The sequence below is a fragment of the Salvelinus alpinus genome, chromosome 28 (genome assembly GCF_045679555.1).
Source record: "Salvelinus alpinus chromosome 28, SLU_Salpinus.1, whole genome shotgun sequence".
Taxonomy (NCBI): domain Eukaryota; kingdom Metazoa; phylum Chordata; class Actinopteri; order Salmoniformes; family Salmonidae; genus Salvelinus; species Salvelinus alpinus.
Genome location: NC_092113.1, coordinates 40,102,406 through 40,118,311, shown reverse-complemented (window position 1 = coordinate 40,118,311; position 15,906 = coordinate 40,102,406). Strand labels below are relative to the sequence as shown.

Sequence of the window (15,906 nt, the reverse complement as noted above, 5' to 3'; positions counted from 1 at the left end):
CAGACAGACAGACAGACAGACAGACAGACAGACAGACAGACAGACAGACAGACAGACAGACAGACAGACAGACAGACAGACAGACAGACAGACAGACAGACAGACAGACAGACAGACCGACCGACAGGGCAGGCGAGTGGCCAGACAGACAGACCGACAGGACAGGCGAGTGGCCAGACAGACAGACAGAAAGACCGACAGGGCAGGCGGGTGGCCAGACAGACAGACAGACCAACAGGACAGGCGAGTGGCCAGACAGACAGACAGATAGGCAGGGCAGGCGAGTGGCCAGACAGACAGACAGACAGACAGGACAGGCGAGTGGCCAGACAGACAGACAGATAGGCAGGGCAGGCGAGTGGCCAGACAGACAGACACACCGACAGGGCAGGCGAGTGGCCAGACAGACAGACAGACAGACAGACAGACAGACAGACAGACAGACAGACAGACAGACAGACAGACAGACAGACAGAGTAGGCCTGTTTGCTGTTTACTGAGGGTTTTTTCAAGCTGAGTATATCTGATAATCTCTGGCTTTGTCCAAATGTTCATCCTCTCTCAGCCTGTCACTCATCATGCCATGGGTTCTACGCTCTTTTGATCTGTGGAAGGCACGTGCCACGCCTGTGTTTGTTGTTTAAAAATGCAGAACCATTGAAGCGTTTGAGAAGGGGATATGACACGAGACCTTTGGTTATGTTGTTGTTGAGAGCCTTGGATTCTGACTACTTTACTTGGTTCGGTTTGGAAACATCAAAGGCAAAGATATTAACACGACCTTTACAATTTTTCTTAACCATCCTTTTTAATTGGCTTTTTCTTAACCATCCCTTTTAATTGGCTTTTTCTTAACCATCCCTTTTAATTGGCTTTTTCTTAACCATCCTTTCTAATTGGCTTTTTCTTAACCATCCCTTTTAATTGGCTTTTTCTTAACCATCCCTTTTAATTGGCTTTTTCTTAACCATCCTTTTTAATTGGCTTTTTCTTAACCATCCCTTTTTAATTCATTTATCGATTTCAGTCCTTCCATATGATTATTACTACCCACTGATCCAACATGGTCACATGAACTACACCTGATATAAAGAGCCTGACACAGCTAGGCTGGCTATGCCATCACATAAACTACACCTGATATCTAAAGAGTCTGACACAACTAGGCTGGCTATGCCATCATATAAACTACACCTGATATCTAAAGAGCCTGACATACTAGGCTGGCTATGCCATCATATAAACTACACCTGATATCTAAAGAGCCTGACACAGCTAGGCTGGCTATGCCATCACATAAACTACACCTGATATCTAAAGAGCCTGACACAGCTAGGCTGGCTATGCCATCATATAAACTACACCTGATATCGAAAGAGCCTGACACAACTAGGCTGGCTATGCCATTACATAAACTACACCTGATATCTAAAGAGCCTGACACAGCTAGGCTGGCTATGCCATCACATAAACTACACCTGATATCTAAAGAGTCTGACACAGCTAGGCTGGCTATGCCATCACATAAACTACACCTGATATCTAAAGAGCCTGACACAGCTAGGCTGGCTATGCCATCATATAAACTACACCTGATATCGAAAGAGCCTGACACAACTAGGCTGGCTATGCCATTACATAAACTACACCTGATATCTAAAGAGCCTGACATACTAGGCTGGCTATGCCATCATATAAACTACACCTGATATCTAAAGAGCCTGACACAGCTAGGCTGGCTATGCCATCATATAAACTACACCTGATATCTAAAGAGCCTGACACAACTAGGCTGGCTATGCCATTACATAAACTACACCTGATATCTAAAGAGCCTGACATACTAGGCTGGCTATGCCATCATATAAACTACACCTGATATCTAAAGAGCCTGACATACTAGGCTGGCTATGCCATCATATAAACTACACCTGATATCTAAAGAGCCTGACACAACTAGGCTGGCTATGCCATCACATAAACTACACCTGATATCTAAAGAGCCTGACACAACTAGGCTGGCTATGCCATTACGTGAACTACACCTGATATCTAAAGAGCCTGACACAGCTAGGCTGGCTATGCCATCACAGAAACTACACCTGATATCTAAAGAGCCTGACACAACTAGGCTGGCTATGCCATTACGTGAACTACACCTGATATCTAAAGAGCCTGACACAACTAGGCTGGCTATGCCATTACATAAACTACACCTGATATCTAAAGAGCCTGACACAACTAGGCTGGCTATGCCATTACATACACTACACCTGATATCTAAAGAGCCTGACACAACTAGGCTGGCTATGCCATTACATAAACTTGTTTTCTCATTCTTATTTTTTCTCATGTTTTGCATGCTTATAAACATGCATTCCTAATGATGTATATTTAATTTGATAATTGTACATATTCGGGAATCATACATATTAACAAATATTGACCAAGCTCACTGAAGGGACAAATCATTCCATAATACCATAACTGTCGTGCCCTCAACCAAGCTTGGCAAAGCTATTGTGAGATAGGATGTTCTATTGAGGTCTTAACCAATCAGAAGACAAATTTCTCGTGTCAAACACAGTAAAAGCCAATCACAGTGGGCTGTCTGCAAAGGACTATACAATATCAATGCCATTGACACAATTTCTGGCCAAGCAGTTGCACGGTGGACAATTGGACGTAATGCATCTCGGCAAATTAATGCGCCTGATTTGTTTTTAGAAACGGAGTTTATGACCAGTGGAGAGGATACAGAGTCGCAGTAGGCTACCACTCGCTGTCAGGACTACTGTTTTGTTGTTGATGTCATCGGTAGCCGTGTTAGAACCGGAGCGACCCTCAATTTATAGTCAGGATTACTAGAATAACAAGATAAAGCCTACAATAAAAGTAGCTCTTTTTTTTTCCGGCGCACAGTGAGTATGGGAATTCTAAGGCACTGTGTTTTACTTTTTATATTCCAGCATTTGACGTCCGCTTATGATTTTAAAGGAGGACTAGATAACAACGGACAGTATGCATTTGTGAAAGATCCTAGTTTGAATATCGAAAAGAGATCTGCAGATGTAGAATTAGACCAGTTTGACTCGGAATCATCCGACCACATTCGGAGCAGGAGAAGCGCTGATCAAGGGGACTGTAAAAGTCTCCAGGGATTTGACACCAAGTTGACTAACAACACCCACACGGTAAGTTAACCCTGCAGGTCCGGTTTGACTTCTCTTCTCACCGGTATAATAGGCTAATGTTCTGCAGGTGACACGTTACCTGGACAATTATCCTCACAATAAGAAAATGACTTGGGGGTTTTAACAGTACAACTAACCACACATGATCTATTCGCCAGCTTCTTGCATGAGATCAATCTGTCATGTTTCACAGCTCACTCAATTGTAGTCAAGCCAGTTGATACTGACACAAGTAGGCTACTGTATTTAAAGATGACTTCAACCCCATACAGAGCAGGATTATGGGTTAATATTCAGTTTAGCATCTCTGTAGCTAATTGTTTAAGGGTACCTGTAAGTAATTTATCAAGTTTAATCTTTAGTGAGTTTCGCATCCAGTTGGTCTGTAATACAGTATAGGTATACACCTTTAGAATTGATCATTGTATCTTGCCCAGGGCCTAACTGCATTGAGGCCATTATCTAGTCAGTCTAGTGTATGTACACACTTACTTAGTGGGGTCCTGAAATTATTGACACCCTTGATGAAGATGAACAATAATGTGTAAAATGAATCATTCAAATACTAAGCTGTTGTATGCTCAAATCTTTGGTGGGAAATTATTTTATTTTATACTAATACAATTGCTCAGAGAAAGAGGGTATTGTTTAACAAGTCAGCTTTTATTTTCCCCCGAAAGGTCCGGGGGTCAAATTTATTGACACCCCTAAAGATTCTTCTAAAATAAATTAGTCCAAAGTGTAGTATTTGGCCCCATATTTCTAACACTCAATGATTACATCAAGCTTGTTAATCTACAAACTTGTTGGATGCATTTGTAGTTTGTTTTGGTTGTGTTGCAGATACATTTGTGCCCAATAGCAATGAATGGTAATAATGTGTTGTGTCACTTTTTTTCCCCGTAATCATGGTAGCAACCACATTTAATGTAGAAGTGTTTAGACGAGTTTGTAGAGTCACAAACTTGATGTAGTCATTGGGCTATAGAAAAATGGGGCCAAATACTTCACTTTGGACTACTTTATAAGAATCTTTAGGCGTGTCAAAAAATTTGGACCCCTACTTTTTTTTTTTTTTTAGATAATAAATGATTACTTGTTAAACAAAATATATTTCTCAGAGAAATTGTATTAGTATAATATAATTTCCACATGGATATGAGCATACAATCTATCTCAGCATTTGAATTTTTTATTTAATACAGTCCTGTATTGCTCATCTTTATCAAGGATGTCACTCATTTCAGACCCTGCTGTATGTGTCTCTCACCTGTTCCCTAACGGTTAGGAGTCTGACCTATATTTCCTCCCAGGAATGATGCTGCTGTACTTCATACTAGGCCTGGCCTAACTGCCGTCTTTTCATTTTCTGCGTCAGTGTGTACAGAGGGGGGGAAATTAGCATTATTTTTCAATAAGAGAACAGGTGAAACCTAGTGTTTGTTTGGCAATTTAGGTGACTCATAGAATTCTGCTACCTATAGTTCTGACTAGGCCTGGCCTGACTTCTTAGTTTTCATGATCTGCCTCTGTGTCTGGATGCCTATTGGTGGTTTTATATAGGCAATCTGTTTTTTCATGAATTTCTATTGCCTGTGTGTATAGAGGAAGTGTTTGTTTGTAAGGCGAAGCGTGTGTGTGTGCGTTTGGTTGTTAGGCAATTAAGTTACAAGATACACGCATGCAAAGTGTTTCTGCATTTTGAGAGCACATTCTTAACATTTAGACTATACAGTAGAACAGATGCATTGGGGCTAGACCCATAATCCTATGTTTTTGACTATACATTCTTAACATTTAGACTATGCAGTAGGCCTATACTGTAGACAGAAGTGATTTTAAATTTGGCAGTATATTATGATGTTCTTGCCACTGACTGGCCACCCCTCATAGCTTGGTGCCTCTCTAGGTTTCTTCCTATGTTCTGTCCTTTCTAGGGAGTTTTTCCTAGCCACCGTGCTTCTACACCTGCGTTGCTTGCTGTTTGGGGTTTTAGGCTGGGTTTCTGTACAGCACTTTGTGACATCAGCTGATGTAAGAAGGGCTTTATAAATACATTTGACTGACTGTCTTTCTTAATGATGTTGTCCTCAACCACTGTGTAGCCAGCTCTAACTAAGGACGTAGTCTAATTTAGGATCGCCAGATGTCTTTTGGAAGCAGGGTTATCTTACTATCCGGCTGTGTCAACACTGGACAGATAGGCCAGCTTAACAACGTCTTACCCAATGCATCCGCATTCTACTCAGCTAACAAACAGCATACCCACAGACAACTCGTTGAGTTATTTCGTAGTTCCTGCTAAGAATTTGTGTTTGTCCAATTCTTGATTTCCCCACCCCCTCTCTACCACTGTCCTTCATTTCCTTGTAGCAAGTAGCAACAAATTGCATTTAGTATAAACATTTAGTGGGAATTAGTACCTTTAAAAAAATATATATGTCCTTCTAAATAATACATTCCTCCTGTGTATGATGTCATAATAATTACATCAGCCAGCTCGACATGCGTCAGAGGAGGAGGACTAAAGATCCCGAAAAAGTCTGCTGCATCTGCAGTCGCGGTCTATAGTTGATGCATCAGATGAAACGCCAGGCATGAAACGCCAGGAGCTCAGGGAAAAGAGCCGGGACACCACCTCTGACACCGGTCAACCCCCCCCCCCCCCCCCCCCCCTTCCCAGCACACCATTACTTTCTGTGCACCAAGGTAAAATTCGATGCAAATTTACTGTTGGAGAAAAAGCCCCTTTTATAATATAACCATATTAACTGTTGCCATGTGGAATAGACTACAGTTTAGCAGAGGTGTTTTTAGGACTTCCACATGGGAATTTTCCTTTAGCAGGGTCCACTTGTGGTAAATTCAATTGATTGGACATGATTTGGAAAGGCAAAAACCAAGCCATGAGGTCAAAGGAATTGTCTGTAGAGCTCCGAGACAGGATTGTGTCGAAGCACGAAACATTTCGGCAGCATAGAAGGTCCCCAAGAACACAGTGGCCTCCATCATTCTTAAATGGAAGAAGTTTGGAACCACAAAAACACTTCCTAGAGCTGGCCGCCCGGCCAAACTTAGCAATCGGGGGAGAAGGGCCTTGATCGGGAAGGTGACCAAGAACCAGATGGTCACTTTGACAGAGCTCCAGGGTTCCTCTGTGGAGATGGGAGAACCTTCCAGAAGGACAACCACCTCTGCAGCACTCCACCAGTCAGGCCTTTATGGTAGAGTGGCCAGACGGAAGCAACTCCTCAGTAAAAAGCACATGGAGTATCTAAAAGGCACCTAAAGACTCTCAGACCATGAGAAACAAGATTCATTGGTCTGATGAAACCAAGATTGAACTCAAGTGTCACGTCTGGAGGAAACCTGGCACCATCCCTACGGTGAAGCATGGTGGTGGCAGCATCATGCTGTTGGGTTGTTTTTCAGCGGCAGGGACTGGGAGACTAGACAGGATCGAGGGAAAGATGAACAGAGCAAAGTACAGAGAGATCCTTGATAAACTTGCTCAGGACCTTAGACTGGGGCGAAGGTTCACCTTCCAACAGGACAACAACCCTAAGCACACAGCCAAGACAATGCAGGAGTGGCTTCAGGGCAAGTCTCTGTATGTCCTTGAATGACCCAGACAGAGCCCGGACTTAAACCCGATCTAACATCTCTGGAGAGACCTGAAAATAGCCGTGCAGCAACGCTCCCCATCCAACCTGACAGAGCTTGAGAGGATCTGCAGAGATTAATGGGAGAAACTCCCCAAATACAGGTGTGCCAAGCTTGTAGCGTCATACCCAAGAAGACTCAAGGCTGTAATCGCTGCTAAAGGTGCTTCAAGAAAGTACGGAGTACCTTCCAGTTCTCTGCTGCCAATGACTGGAACGAACTGCAAAAATCACTGAAGCTGGAGACTCATATCTCCCTCACTAGCTTCACCAGCTGTCACCAGCTGTCAGAGCAGCTCACAGATCACTGCACCTGTACATAGCCCATCTGTAAATAGCCCATCCAACTACCTCATCCCCATACTGTTATTTATTTCTTGCTTCTTTGCACCCCAGTATTTCTACTTGCACATTCATCTTCTGCACATCTATCACTCCAGTGTTTAATTGCTAGATTGTAATTATTTCGCCACTATGGCCTATTTATTGCCTTAACTCCCTGATCTTACCTCATTTGCACTCACTGTATATAGACTTTTCTACTGTATTATTGACTGTATGTTTGTTTATTCCATGTGTAACTCTATGTTGTATGTGTCGAACTGCTTTGCTTTATCTTGGCCAGGTCGCAGTTGTAAATTAACTTGTTCTCAACTGGCCTACCTGGTTAAATACAGGTTAAATTTAAAAAAGGGTCTGAATACTTAAATGTGAAATTTCAGTTTTTTTATTTGTAGTACATTTGCAAAAATTTCAAAACTTGTTTTTGCTTTGTCATTATGGGGTATTGAGTGTAGATTGATGAGGGGGGGGGGGGGGGGACAATTTCATCAATTTTAGAATAAGCCTGTAATTTAAAAAGTGAAGGGGTCTGAATACTTACCGACTGTATGTTATGGTGTGGGCTGCATTTTCCTGGTATGATTTAGGTCCACTTATAAAATCTATGCCAAGGTGCATTGATGCTGTTCTGGCAGCTTGTGCTATCACAACACCCATTTCAGACACTTTATTGTGGTGTTTCCTTAGTTTAGGCAGAAACCTGTATGTGCTTCTGATAACTTAATCCACAGTGATTTTAATTTATTTTTTTATATATATAAATGAATGATCCTCTGTGGCTCCTGTGGTTGAATTAAAATATTTATCCTCTTTTGACCTATTTTTTTTTTTTCCTATTGTCTATATTTTGTAGAATAATAGTGAAGACCTCAACTATGAAATAACACATGGACTCATGTAGTAACCCAAAAAGTGTTAAACAAATCAAAATATATTTGAGATTCTTCAGTAGCCACCCTTTGCCTTGATGACAGCTTTGCAATGACAAAACTGCACATTATAGTGGCCTTTCATTGTCCGCAGCACAAGGTGTAAATTTGGGAGGAATAAGCTTGGGAGGGATAAGCTCATTCAGCTCATGAAACATGGGACCAACACTTTACATATTGCGTTTTTATATTTTTGTTCAGTGTATAAATGGAATAACCCATTGACGTCACACCATTCATTCCTATGTGAAGACTCAATGGCGCATTTGAAATCAAGGAAGTAGATTTTTACCAACAAAGATGGCATGTCGTGGAAGGATATTTTCAAGACGTAACATGCCCAGTTTGAGCTAGTCCAGGAAGTGACGTTGAAGGCTAGCTCAGTGTTGCCCCCTCTCATTGAGGATCTCAAGATGAAGGCCAACCTGGGTGCTGCCGGTAGCAACTAAATTATCCTTAAAACTACTTCTGGTGTTTATAAAAAAAAATCCCCAAAATCAGGACATCTTGTGTAATAGAAGCAAGTATCCGTTCCATGATTGTCTTAGAAAGAAATGTATTTATACAAATGTTGTCAATTACCGATTCACTATAATGGTGATCCTGCTTTCTGGATCTTCATAGCTTCAATGAGGGGCAGTTCTCCCCTGGGTCCAATATACTGCTTTTTGGGTACCGTACAGTAGAGCTCTGCTACCCGACATTATACATTGGGTTATGGCCGGGTAGGTCCTGTTTGTTTTTGTTTTTCATCAATAAAAAAAAAAAGGGTACGGGTAGATCATCACAAAAATGTTGAAGTTGAGCCATTTTGCACATACTCAGTCATATCTGACTAAGATCATTTAGCAGATGCTCTTATCCAGAGCAGTAGTGATTTGCAAGCATTTTCATTGATACTGGTCCCCCCCTGTGGGACTCAAACCCACGTTGCAAGAGCCAATGCTCTACAAACTGAGCCACACGGGACCACAGTAAAGTACTTCAACCTCGTCAAATATAAGACTGGAGAGATTATTTTATAAAAAATAATAATGAGCCTTGAGTTTTGTCCTGAGTTTTATAAGTAGCTAACAGCTAGCTGTTCTCATGTCTTTTATTTATTTAGAATTTTTTATTTATTTAACTAGGCAAGTCAATTAAGAACAAATTCTTATTTTACAATGACGGCCTACCAGAAGGTAAAAGGCCTCCTGCGTGGATGGGGACTGTGATTAAAAATGTAGGACATAACACACGTCACGACACCACAACATAACATAAAGACCTGCAGTAAGACGACAACAACATGGCAGCAACACAACATGGCAGCAGCACAACATGGCAGCAGCACAACATGGCAGCAGCACAACATGGCAGCAGCACAACATGGCAGCAGCACAACATGGCAGCAGCACAACATGGCAGCAGCACAACATGGCAGCAACACAACATGGCAGCAGCACAACATGGCAGCAACACAACATGACAACATGGTAGCAGCACAAACCATGAAAACAACATGGCAGCAACACAACATGGCAGCAACACAACATGGCAGCAGCACAACATGGCAGCAGCACAACATGGCAGCAGCACAACATGGCAGCAGCACAACATGGCAGCAGCACAACATGGCAGCAGCACAACATGGCAGCAACACAACATGGCAGCAGCACAACATGGCAGCAACACAACATGACAACATGGTAGCAGCACAAACCATGAAAACAACATGGCAGCAACACAACATGGCAGCAACACAACATGGCAGCAACACAACATGACAACATGGTAGCAGCACAAACCATGAAAACAACATTATTGGGCACAGGCAACATTTTTGTTTTTTGCAAGCTCTATTCTGAGCAAAGATTATGATTTGTTTCGTTTTTGGACTGTGTTAGGTTTGAATTTGTAAATACCCAAGGGCAAGAAGGTAGAGATGACAATACATCACACGAAGCAGCCACAACTGTCAGTAAGAGTATCCATGACTGAGTCATTGAATGAAGAGATTGAGATAAAACTGTCCAGTTTGAGTGTTTGCTGCAGCTCGTTCCAGTCGCTAGCTGCAGCGAACTGAAAAGAGGAGCGACCCAGGGATGTATGTGCTTTGGGTACCTTTAACAGAATGTGACTGGCAGAACGGGTGTTGTATGTGGAGGATGAGGGCTGCAGTAGATATCTCAGAGGGGGAATGAGGCCTGATCAGATCAGCCCAAGTGAAGCTGTTGCTATGGATACTCAGACTCAGAGAGCCATGAGAAGACTGCATGCAGAGCAAGCTGCACGCAGGGAGTGAGTGACTGACAGAGAGGAGCAGCTAATGAATTTACTAACAGAATAAGTGATTTTGTGTTTCGGGCTGGGCCTTTGCTTCTGCCAAATTTAATCAGGCCTGGATAGGGTAGGGCCTGAACATTCGCAGGCATGGGTAGGGCTTCAAATTCATGCCCGTACAGGGCTCTACCATACAGCATAGTTCCAGAGCAGTTTATAGCAGACCTGGGTTTAAATACTATTTGAAATCTTTCAAACGTATTCAAAACTTTGAGAGTTTGCCTGAAGTGTCCAAGTGGGTTGGACATTTTCTATTGCAACAAGCAATCTCAATAAAGCATAATGTATTTGAACACAGGTCTGGTTTCTAGACCCAGCTGTAGGACTGTTTTAGGTACGGTTCTGTTCCAGAGCATTACAGGGCTACTGACTGCAGCCTGGGCCCAATCTATGGATGAGTAGAGTAACCGCAATTACACAAATTTAACAGACATCCTTATACAGAGAGTGCATGCATGTTGCTACCATGCTGTGTTGCCATGTTTTGCTGCCTTGTTATGTTGTCTTAGTGTTGTGTCTCTCGTTGTGATGTGTTTTTGTCCTAATATTTATATTGTATTTTTTAAATTTTTAATCCCAGGCCTGCAGGAGGCTTTTCTCCTTTTGGTAGGCCGTCATTGTAAATAAGAATTTCTTCTTAACTGACTTTCCTAGTTAAATAAAATACATGTTCATACTGGTCCCTCGTGGGAATCAAACCCACAACCCTGGTGTTACAAGCACCATACTCTAACCAACTGAGCCACAACAGAACCTTGATGAGATTTAGTTTTCTTTTAAAGTGGGTTATTCAGGCCAGCAGGACCAACAAGCTCGTGTGTACAGGGCAAAATGGAAAGTTATATTTCAATCAATGTCACTTAGTTTTAAAATGTTGTATGACATCGTCCCACCCATGAACTGTTATTGAAGACTTCATGACATGGAGTTTGACTCTTCATTTAAAGTGGGGTTGACAGTTGGAAAAGATATGTTGGTTCAGCTTCCGCCAGTGAGGACACTGTCTTAATGAACTCTTTATGCAGACATAATGACGTGGACCTAATGATATCCAGGTTTGTCCCTTCTTTTTCCAGAAGGTTTGACAGTTGATTGACAGTACTAGTGAAGCCTCAGCCTGTGAGAACATTTAAGGGTCTGAAGCCTATGCTACTGGTCGGCACGCTAAGGATTAAGGGTACTTGATCGTGTACACTTTAACACTTTACTGTCTACGTGAGATGTTTTGTAATACTTAGTGAGAGGCGTGGTGCAGCATTGGGTTGGGAGAGGGAGGTGCAGCATTGGGTTGGGAGAGGGAGGTGCAGCATTGGGTTGGGAGAGGGAGGGGCATGGTGCAGCATTGGGGTTGGGAGAGGGAGGTGCAGCATTGGGTTGGGAGAGGGAGGGGCATGGTGCAGCATTGGGGTTGGGAGTGGCGTGGTGCAGCATTGGAGAGGGAGGTGCAGCCTTAGGTTGGGAGAGGGAGGTGCAGCCTTAGGTTGGGAGAGGGAGGTGCAGCCTTAGGTTGGGAGAGGGAGGGGCAGGATTAGGTTGGGAGAGGGAGGTGCAGCATTGGGTTGGGAGAGGGAGGTGCAGCATTGGGTTGGGAGAGGGAGGTGCAGCATTAGGTTGGGAGAGGGAGGTGCAGCATTAGGTTGGGAGGGGTGTGGTGCAGCATTGGGTTGGGAGAGGTGTGGTGCAGCATTAGGGTTGGGAGAGGGAGGGGAATGGTGCAGCATTAGGTTGGGAGAGGGAGGGGCATGGTGCAGCATTAGGTTGGGAGAGGGAGGGGCATGGTGCAGCATTAGGTAGGGAGGGGCATGGTGCAGCATTAGGGAGGGGCATGGTGCAGCCTTAGGTTGGGAGAGGGAGGGGCAGCATTAGGTTGGGAGAGGGAGGGGCATGGTGCAGGATTAGGTTGGGAGAGGGAGGGGCAGCATTAGGTTGGGAGGGGCATGGTGCAGCATTAGGTTGGGAGAGGGAGGGGCATGGTGCAGCATTAGGTTGGGAGGGGCGTGGTGCAGCATTAGGTTGGGAGAGGTGTGGTGCAGCATTAGGGTTGGGAGAGGGAGGGGAATGGTGCAGCATTAGGTTGAGAGGGAGGGGCATGGTGCAGCATTAGGTTGGGAGAGGGAGGGGCAGCATTAGGTTGGGAGGGGCGTGGTGCAGCATTAGGTTGGGAGAGGGAGGTGCAGCATTAGGTTGGGAGAGGGAGGGGCATGGTGCAGCATTAGGGTTGGAAGAGGCGTGGTGCAGCATTAGGGTTGGGAGAGGGAGGTGCATGGTGCAGCATTAGGGTTGGGAGAGGGAGGGGCAGCATTAGGTTGGGAGAGGGAGGGGCATGGTGCAGCATTAGGTTGGGAGAGGGAGAGGCGTGGTGCAGCATTAGGTTGGGAGAGGGAGGTGCAGCATTAGTGTTGGGAGAGGGAGGGGCGTGGTGCAGCATTAGTGTTGGGAGAGGGAGGTGCAGCATTAGGGTTGGGAGGTGTATGGTGCAGCATTAGGTTCACGGCTGGGTGACCACATGCTACTGGAGCTACTTGTATGTGGACATTTAGTTATGTGGACACAGTCAGATTAGGGGAATTACTTTATTGCATTATCCTTTATTACTATATGAGGCCTACATTATCAGACCCACTGCTCCTAATATTAAAGATCATGTCTGAATTAAACCATTTGTGGATGACTCACACACTGCCTGACTGATGTGATGGCTTGCCTCTATACATGATGTTGTGATGGATATCAGTCTGTGAACAATAACCAGAACATGGCTGCTTTTCTCTCTTCCTCTCAGTTTTCCTTCAATGACCTGAGTGGGTCCGTGTCACTGGCCTGGGTTGGAGACGCCACCGGGGTGAGTTTTACCATGTTCCATTCTGTCCCTGTTACGTAATGATATAACTAAATGATCGTTATGTCAAACCTGGGTCTCAAACTTATAGATATAGAATAGAATATAAGTATAATTATCCTTACGGGTGTTCTGTAGTAGTCCTTACGGGTGTTCTATACCAGTCTTTACGGGTGTTCTGTAGTAGTCTTTACGGGTGTTCTGTAGTAGTCTTTACGGGTGTTCTGTAGTAGTCTTTACGGGTGTTCTGTAGTAGTCTTTACGGGTGTTCTGTAGTAGTCTTTACGGGTGTTCTGTAGTAGTCTTTACGGGTGTTCTATCCCAGGCTTTACGGGTGTTCTATCCCAGGCTTTACGGGTGTTCTATCCCAGGCTTTACGGGTGTTCTATCCCAGGCTTTACGGGTGTTCTATCCCAGGCTTTACGGGTGTTCTATCCCAGGCTTTACGGGTGTTCTATCCCAGGCTTTACGGGTGTTCTATCCCAGGCTTTACGGGTGTTCTGTACCAGGCTTTACGGGTGTTCTGTACCAGGCTTTACGGGTGTTCTGTACCAGGCTTTACGGGTGTTCTGTACCAGTCTTTACGGGTGTTCTGTACCAGTCTTTACGGGTGTTCTGTACCAGTCTTTACGGGTGTTCTGTACCAGTCTTTACGGGTGTTCTGTACCAGTCTTTACGGGTGTTCTGTACCAGTCTTTACGGGTGTTCTGTACCAGTCTTTACGGGTGTTCTGTACCAGTCTTTACGGGTGTTCTGTACCAGTCTTTACGGGTGTTCTGTACCAGTCTTTACGGGTGTTCTGTACCAGTCTTTACGGGCGTTCTGTACCAGTCTTTACGGGCGTTCTGTACCAGTCTTTACGGGCGTTCTGTACCAGTCTTTACGGGCGTTCTATACCAGTCCTTACGGGCGTTCTATACCAGTCCTTACGGGCGTTCTATACCAGTCCTTACGGGCGTTCTATACCAGTCTTTACGGGCGTTCTATACCAGTCTTTACGGGCGTTCTATACCAGTCTTTACGGGCGTTCTATAGTAGTCTTTACGGGCGTTCTGTACCAGTCTTTACGGGCGCTCTGTACCAGTCTTTACGGGCGCTCTGTACCAGTCTTTACGGGCGCTCTGTACCAGTCCTAAAGCTAGACTTGTTCTCTACAGGTCATCCTGGCTTTGACAACATTCCAGGTTCCATTCTTCATGTTGAGATTCGCCCAGTCCAAACTCTATCGAAGGTAAGAGCAGACTGATTCATCACCAGTTGTGTCAAAGAATTTCTGTGTTAAAATATAGCCAGATAATATTTGAGTTGTTGAATATTAAGTGTGCTTCCTCAGTGAGAACTATGGGAAGTCGTTCCAGGATGTCACAAACCTCATCAACAACACTTTCATCAGGACAGAGTTCGGGATCGCCATCGGACCAGAGAACTCTGGGAAGGTAAGATACGTTTTTAGAACCTGTGAGAACTATCTTTTGTGTTAATGGCATGTTCTAGAAGAAACGCTTCTGAAAATAATGGCAACACTTTACTGAAAGACTGCAGGTATAACTTTGTTCGTTTTCTAAGCATGTATGAACCTTTTACTGTCACGTATCGAGGCTTATAATATGTTATATCTCCGTAATGTATCAAAAGACGCGTGATGTTGTAGACCAATGTTCAGAATAGCTCTGAGTTCAATGGGACATATCATCATTTGGTTTGTCTGTCCTGCTCCTCCCAGGTGATCCTGACAGGTGACTTGTCTGGCAGCCTGGGATCTCGTATCTTTATCTCCAGAGACTTTGGGAACAGCTTTGAACATCAGGACCTTCCCTTCAACCCCCTGATGCAGATTACATACAACCCCAGAGACTCCAACGTACTCCTGGTTATCAGCAACACTGTGAGTCTGCGGGGGTCAGGGGTCAGGGGGCGTGGGGAGTACTACAAAGTATTCTTACTACTTCTAACACCCAGACCCGTCGACACACAACTTATCAGTACTTTTACAACACCAGTGGTCTACCCCTCAGGGTTGATAGGAGCTGTTCAGATCCTCTCTGTCGAAATCACTTTATTTTAGAGCTAAATTGAAGTGTTTCTTACAGAAGAAATATGAGAAACATGAGCGTGGTAGCAATGGAATGGGAACAGTTTAGAGATCATGGGGAAATGATTAGACCAAAGTTGAGGACACAACAGTTCACCTGACACAAGACTGAATAGAAACATTACACTTTATTTTTTGGGGGGGGACATTTTACATTTACAGTACTTTTTACTGCATTTGTTGATAAAGAAATCTGAAAATTGTCTGAATCCATTCATTAGCATGATAGGAATGTCTGGATAATGTGGGGTAGGTGCGACCATAAGGATGTGCATGTGACCACAAACGTTTCTATAGAAGGTGCAACGTGAGACACAAAACAAAATGACAAGTATTTCAGTGAGAGAGCTAACACCTCTCCAAAGTGTGCACAGTGCCTAAGCAAATTCAAGTCTTCAACTTAGGTGCTTTTTGGAGCTCTCCTAGCTGTGTTGTTGAGGAACTAGAGCAAGCAACACTTGTAGATGTTTTGTTTGGAACACTTCCCAGCCATCACGCAATTACTGTTTACGCAATTAAAAAATGG

General features: G+C 44.0%; 1 protein-coding gene across 1 annotated transcript in view; it reads left to right on the top strand.

The window, feature by feature from the left end:
• The first annotated feature begins 2,742 nt into the window (after positions 1–2,742).
• LOC139557864 (sortilin-like) overlaps positions 2,743–15,906 on the top strand; it is a 51,358-nt gene continuing 38,194 nt past the window's right edge. Inside the window, exons 1-5 of the mRNA XM_071373135.1 lie at positions 2,743–3,194; positions 13,232–13,291; positions 14,446–14,519; positions 14,622–14,724; positions 15,012–15,173. Of these exons, the coding sequence (XP_071229236.1) occupies positions 2,928–3,194; positions 13,232–13,291; positions 14,446–14,519; positions 14,622–14,724; positions 15,012–15,173 (666 nt within the window). The 5' untranslated portion in view covers positions 2,743–2,927. The remainder of the gene's footprint in view (positions 3,195–13,231; positions 13,292–14,445; positions 14,520–14,621; positions 14,725–15,011; positions 15,174–15,906) is intronic.